We start from the raw sequence: 7,265 nt of genomic DNA, 5'->3' as shown, positions 1-7,265 counted from the left end.
GGTGGCGCAGGACTGAGCAGTGCATCGTTCTGTTGTACATAGGGTTGCTATGAGTCAGAACCGACTCAATGGCACCTAACGACAACGAGATTTTATATATGTATAAAGAAAGACAGAAATGCTAGATAGGATCTATAGCAATTTTAACAACTGATTACCAGGAATATCTTTTTCACTTCCTGAGGTGTAAAAATTCTTTCCTCTTTTCCCCTTTTCTTAAACAGGGTTTTTAACTTTTGATGTGTAAGAGACAGTTTTTTATTTTTATTTTTCTCCTTGTCAAGCTCTTTTGACTTGAGTGTTCTTAAGGAATTTAATTCACTGGGTCCCAGGGAAAGACAGTCTGTAACACTTGATTCTAACATTCTAAAACAATCACCTTGATGTCAGCAGATACCAGATAATCTTGAATGATCCCAGGTGCATCTCATTATTTGCAGACACTGTAGATCAGCATGGTGGGTGTGGGAGGTGCTTCCTTTTTTTAGATTAGCTGAGAGGGATCCATGCAGGATGTTCCTAGATACCCATCTGTCCATCTCCAGGGTCTCTGATGGTTTCTTACAGTGTCAGGGCCATGTACATTGTGTCCTTGACATGAGTACAGCATTTTACACTTCAAAGTGACCACTACTGCAGGCAGTACCAACTTGATCTCTGTTGGATTTCCTCCAAACACAGGAGACACTTTGTTATTTGCTCACAGGGAGGGGCCCACCCTCGGCTTTCTCCACACTGCTGCACCCACCAAGGGATTTGCATATTGTTCCCTGGGGAGGGCCTTCCCTGGCCAAGTCTGAGATAAAAGGTCAGCTCTAATCTGCCTTTACTTATCAGGATTTATTCTTTCAGCTTCTCACAATGAAGTTTCCTGCTCAGCTCCTGGGGCTGTTAATGCTCTGGATCCCTGGTGAGGACAGAGGGGGGCATGGGAAAGGAGAAGGAGGTGGGGAGGGTGAGCTCTGGGGGCACCACAGGTTCCTGTGTGTATTCTGTTCTGAAGTTAGATGCCTATGTCACAGCCACTAGGAGAGGCATGTGGTGTTCAGATCTGTGAAACAGAAGAGAACACAAGGGTAAGAGGGACCTGCTCTCTGGTGAAAATTTTAATAAAGAAAGAGATTCTTTTAATAAAAACCTGGCATTGTCAGAGTTTTTTTTTAAATGATCTATTTTGGGGTATGAATAAAAATTTCACACACAGACTTAAGCTGAAATAAAAAGCAGAAGGGAATCTTAAAAATGGTTCTTAATATTGGTACATAACCTTGCACTTCTCTCTCATTATTTTAGCATCCAGCGGGGATATTGTGATGACCCAGACTCCACTCTCCCTGCCCATCACACTTGGAGAGCCGGCCACCATCTCCTGCAAGTCCAGTGAGAGCCTCGTAGATAGTGATGGATACACCTATTTGTACTGGTACCAGCAGAAGCCGGGCCATCCTCCACGGCTCCTGATCTATGAGGTTTCTAACCGGTACTCTGGGGTCCCAGACAGGTTCAGTGGCAGTGGGTCAGGGACAGATTTCACTCTGAAAATCAGCAAAGTGGAAGCTGAGGATGTCGCAGTTTATTACTGCATGCAAGCTACAAAAGATCCACCCACAGTGGTACAACCTTGCACAAAAACTTCTCTGCTTGGGGTGGCCCAGCTGCCCAAATGTGTGGCCTGTGTGGGGAGCAGCACAGCAGATTCTCTGCATCTGCTAAGAGGAAGATGTCGGAGACCTCAGGGGAATGGGTTGCAGCTGAGGACTCTGGACCATGAGAGCATCTGCTACACCTCAGACACTGCCTGTTTGTGGCCGGTCAGCTGCACCAGTCTTGACATGGCAGAGCCAGCAGGGAGGATGAAGGAGGTCTGAGTGCCCCTGAGCAAGTAGACCTGATGCAAGGAGAGCTGACTGAGAGCTCCTCCTAATCCTCCTGCCTGTGTACATTTGTCAGTTAAATTTAGTCAGCATGACAGGCAGACAATTGACACCAACGTGGCAACACAAGTTGAGAACATGTGGAGGTTTACCAGGCTTCTTTGTATATTTCATCAGGATAATATTGGTGATATTTAGAAATTAGTATTGTCCCACTCTCACAACCCCATGCTTCTCATTTTACCACTTATGCTTCCCCTTGAATTAAGATAGTTGAAATATCATTCTATATTAGCTGTCCCCAGGGGGAGTGTGGCTGAGAAGAATTTGCAAAGATGTTGGTTTTGAGTCTCCAAATGGCCTTTTGTAAATTTATTACAAACACAAGATCCTAATTCCACAAGTCTTTGAATTTCCGCAAATACTTCTTGTTCAGAAAAATAAGGAGTTTTTGGTATTTCAAAAGATGAGTTTTAAAAATAAACAGCATAAACTGGAATAGAAGAAAAAAGAATAATGTGCCTTATGCTTTCCATTTTTTTTTAATAACTACATATTTATCTTTACCTGTGCTCTTTGGTTTTTCCTGTGGATTGAGATTGTTGGTGACAGTTCATCAGCGGAGGTTACATGACCTGCAGCTCTTCTGGTGGAGCGCTCTGAGGAAGTGCAGGACAGTTATGTGGCTGACCCTGATCCTCTTGGTTAAACTGAGTGTGATACAGGCGAAGAACATGCTAACATAAAGGTTTAAAAAGTATATACAGGCAGTCCTCAGATTATGACAAGTTCCTTTCCTAAGTCTGACTCTAAGTCAAATTTGTACAGAAGTTGTAACAGGTTATTTGTCTACCAACAAACCTTTTTGACATAGTCCTTGTTGTTAGGTATCATTGAGTCTGTTCCAACTGACCATAAAGACCCTATGTACACAGAAACACTGCCCAGTCTTGTGTCATCCTCACAATCGTTGCTGTCGAAACACATCCTTGCAGACTCTGGGTCAGTCTGTCTCATTGAGGGTCTTCCTCTTTTTCATTGACCCTCTTCTCTACCAAGCTGTCTTACTTATCTAATGCTGCTAGAACAGAAATACCACAAGTGGATAGTTTAACAAAGAGAAATTAATTCTCTCACAGTCTAGTAGGCTTGAAGTCCAAATTCGGGGTGTCAGTTCCAGGGGAAGGCTTTTGCTCTCTGTTTGTTCTGGAGGAAGGTGCTTGTCATCAATCTTCCTTTGGTCTAGGAGCGGAGCTTCTCAGACCAGGAACCTCGGGTTCCTGGCTGCTGCTGCCAAGAATGCTCCCCAAGGTGGGCAGGGAAGTTACTTTTAAGGGGTTTACAAGTAGGGAGTTCATACAAGTTACTTCTGCAACATTCTTAACCATACTACACAGGTGCAATGGCATTCACATATAACCTCCCGGCAAAAGCAGGATTCAGATGCAAAGCTGTGGGGAGGACGCCCAACACAGTAAACAAGATTTGTAACACACCACTTGGGGGAGGGAGCCAAGCAAAGAAAACATGATTTTTAATACATCACTGTGGGGGCTCTGTCTCAGAATACAGGACACCTGACAATAGGAATAAATCAGGACAGTAGTATATTACCTTAGCTCTCAGATTTTTCCCCAAATTCAACTGTTAATTATGACCAACTTTTTTTTACCAAATCAGGAGGGAATGTAAGCCTTTCCGCAGCAAGTCATTTTCAACAATAAGAAGGCTTCTACTTCAGGGCCCTTGCTATCCAGTTCTAAATTGAAATTAACAAGGTAAACTTCAGCACTGTGTGAGGATATTATAAGGATCTAATAAACAGAGTTGAGAAAATTCTCACATACTGATTCATAATGATAAACTAGCTAGGTTAAACATATCCCCTAAGATTGCCTGGTAGCAGTGACACCCTAATAAAGATGTACACGCCTAACGTCCCAACAACATGGCTTTTAAGTACCTTTCTCCAGTAAAAGGAACAACGGTTTCTCAGAGGAATAGGCATTTCCAGGACTGGGTGGTGGCAGGGGGGTAGGGAGAAAGTACTACATAAGCTTTGTACATTGTGTGGTGAAAATTAAGGGAAAGCTCAAAAGTGATGGAATGATTCAAATGACACAGAAGAGGCTCTCACTGGCCCAATCTGGGACAATATGAGGATGAAAATAAATTATGATGATAATGAATTATAATTCTTTGAAAGAAGTGAGAATCTGTATCCACAATGATGTGCATAAATGAATGAATGAATTGAAAGTTTTATAAGAAATGAAATATTTACATGATTATAAAATAACTGCCCACAAAATACTAGTATATTATATAGAGAAAAAGAGTAACGTTCACAGTGGGGAACCCTGGAACACCCTGCCTTAATCAAGTGATCAAAGTGCCTTCCACTTCGCTAAGCATTTACTTTCTTATTTGCCTTCAGTACAGCTTGGACTTCTTCCCTCAGCACGATTGCTTCCTGATCATATGCTACCTCCTGAAATGGTTGAACGTTGACCAATTCTTTTTTGTATGATGACTCTGTGTATTCCTTCCATATTCTTTTGATGCTTTCTGTGTCTTTTAATATTTTCCCCACAGAATATTTCACTATTTCAACTCGAGGCTTGAATTTTTTCTTCAGTTCTTTGAACTTGAGAAATGCCTAGCATGTTCTTTCCTTTTGGTTTTCTATCTCTATCTTTTCACACATGTCCTTATAATATTTCACTGTTTCTTCTTGGGCTGCCTTTGGAACCTTCTGTTCAGTTCTTTTACTTCATCATTTCTTCCTTTTGGAAATTGCAGAGTCTCTTCTGACATCCATTTAGGTCTTTTCTTTCTTTCCTGTCCGTTTAATGACCTGTTGCTTTCTTCATGTATGATGTCCTTGATGTCATTCCACAACTCATCTGGTCTTTGGTCATTAGTGTTCAATGTGTCAGATCTATTCTTGAGATGGTCTCTAGATTCAGATGAGATATACTCAAGGTCGTACTTTGGCTCTTGTGGACTTGTTCTAATTTTCTTCACTTTCAACTTGAACTTGCATATGAGCAATTGATGGTATGTTCCACATGTAGCCCCTGGCCTTGTTCTGACTGATGATGTTGAGCTTTTCTGTAGTCTCTTTCCACAGATGTAGCTGATTTGATTCCTATGTATTCCATCTGGTGAGGTCCATGTTGGTGAAAAAAGGTATTTGCAATGAAGAAGTCGTTGATCTTTCAAAATCTGATCATGTGATCTCCAGCATCATTTCTATCCCCAAGGCCCTGTTTTCCAACTACCTGTCCTTCTTCTTTGCTTCCTACTTTTGCATTCCAATCACCAGTAATTATCAATGAATCCTGATTGCTTGTTTGATCAATTTCAGACTGCAGAAGGTGGTAAAAACCTTCAATTTCTTCAACTTTGACCTTAGTGATTGGTGTGTAAATTTGAATAATAGTCATATTAAGTGGTTTTCCTTGTGGGTATATGGATATTATCCTATCACTGACAGCAGTATACTTCAGGATAGATCTTGAAATGTTCTTTTTAATGATGAATGCAATGCCATTTCTCTTCAAGTTGTCTTTTCCGGCATAGTAGACCATATGATTGTCTGATTCAGTATGGCCAATACCAGTCCATTTCAGCTCACTAATGCCTAGGATATCGATGTTTATGTATTCCATTTCATTTCTGAGAATTTCCAATTTTCTTAGATTCTTAACTTTGTACATTCCATGCCCTAGTTATTAGTGGGTGTTTGTAGCTGTTTCTTCTCATTTTGGGTCCTGCCACATCAGCAAATGAAGGTCCCAAAAGCTTGATTCCATCCATGTCATTAAGGTTGACTCTACTTTGAGGAGGCAGCTCTTCCCCAGTTGTCTTTTGAGTGCCTTCCAACCTGGGGGGCTCATCTTCCGGCACCATATCAGACAATGTTCTGCTGCTATTCATAAGGTTTTCACTGGCTAATGCTTCTCAGAAGCAGACTACCGGGTCTTTCTTCCTGGTCTGTCTTAGTCTGAAATCTCAGCTGAAACCTGTCCTCATGGGTGACCCTGCTGGTATCTGAAGCAGGTGGCAGAGCCTCCAGCATCCCAGCAACAGCAACATACCCCCACAGGATGACAAACTGACAGACTCCTGAGGGAAAAGTAGCTTTGCTAAGTAATAAAGGTCATTTTGCCTTGGGCATTGTAGTGTTTTGAAGATTTATCTACGTGCAGTCAGTTTCAAGACACAGGAACTCCAGGGATGAACTGAAAGCTGTGATTTAGAGTAAATTATTACTGTGTTCCCGAGCTCTTTTCCATGGCAATGTGGATAAGAATCTTGGGGTATAAGAATGTTGGGAGGTTCTTTTCTCTCTTCAATACTTTGAATCTCTAGTCAGAAGTGTTGCCTGATTTGCAAATTGTATGTTAAATAAACTTGAAATCAATTAATATTATTGTCTTAATATGATTTTTTTTTTTTAACACTTCTCCCAGGGCCCAACTGAAGATTATTCTTACACTATATGAATTCTTATTTCCATACAGGGTACAGCAAAACATTCCATCTCTCTGTGCAGGTTAAGAATCAAATTATTAATGAGGAATGCTGAATTTTCAAGGTGAAGACTAAAATTGCTTTATTAAGTTTCATAAAGAAAGAACACATCAAAAACACCCCAAAATTCAAAAGATAAAAATGAAAGAAAAGGGGGATGAGAGTAAAAACATTAACAAATGAAATAGGGACCAGTAATATTCTCCTCCCACAGTTTGTCACCAGCATCCAGGTTCTTGGATGGCAGCTCAATGATCAAACTTAACATTTCTGTTCAATATCTCATTTTACCAAATATCATATTCTTGTCATAGAGTAACAACCTGAACTTTGATTAAAACAAAATTGAGAGGTTAATTAAAACAGGTCTAGCTGGGAAGAGACTCAATTCCACAGAGTAAAAACAAGTACTTCAAAATGACAGATCTACAGAGACATTTTATTAGAGGAGAAGAACGAACTAGAAGTATATAGCTTGACTGATACTTAGAAACTTACGTCATTGCAAGGCGGGAAGTACACGGCTTGATTCGTAGTTTCAAACTTACGCCATCACAAGGTGGGACTTCCTGTAGTGGGAGCTCATAAGGCAGGACTTCTTATAGCTGGGTAGTCACCAGATAAAAAATAGTTAGGGCATAATTAGCGGACATTCATTCCTTAGAAACAGCCTGCTCAGTCAGAACTTTTCCTGTGAGCATTTGCCTGGGAGATTTAGATAAAGTGTGGTGCTAAGGTCTCCTCAGAGACATTGTTTTTATATCCTTAACTTTATCACAGAGGAAAAACATTTCTGCAGCTACATGATGAATTCTGCACAGAAGGTGGGCACTGCTAGGGTGAAAACAGAAC

At 40.9% G+C, this 7,265-nt stretch overlaps 1 gene segment (V, D, J or C); it reads left to right on the top strand.

The window, feature by feature from the left end:
- The first annotated feature begins 802 nt into the window (after positions 1 to 802).
- On the top strand, positions 803 to 7,053 carry LOC100673803 (immunoglobulin kappa variable 2D-29-like). The segment is given in 2 exon segments: positions 803 to 910; positions 1,294 to 7,053. Coding segments are annotated over 2 exon segments (624 nt in total).
- Positions 7,054 to 7,265: the final 212 nt, after the last annotated feature.

The sequence above is a fragment of the Loxodonta africana genome, chromosome 15 (genome assembly GCF_030014295.1).
Source record: "Loxodonta africana isolate mLoxAfr1 chromosome 15, mLoxAfr1.hap2, whole genome shotgun sequence".
NCBI classification, from domain to species: Eukaryota; Metazoa; Chordata; class Mammalia; order Proboscidea; family Elephantidae; genus Loxodonta; species Loxodonta africana.
This window is presented reverse-complemented; position numbering and strand designations above follow the sequence as displayed.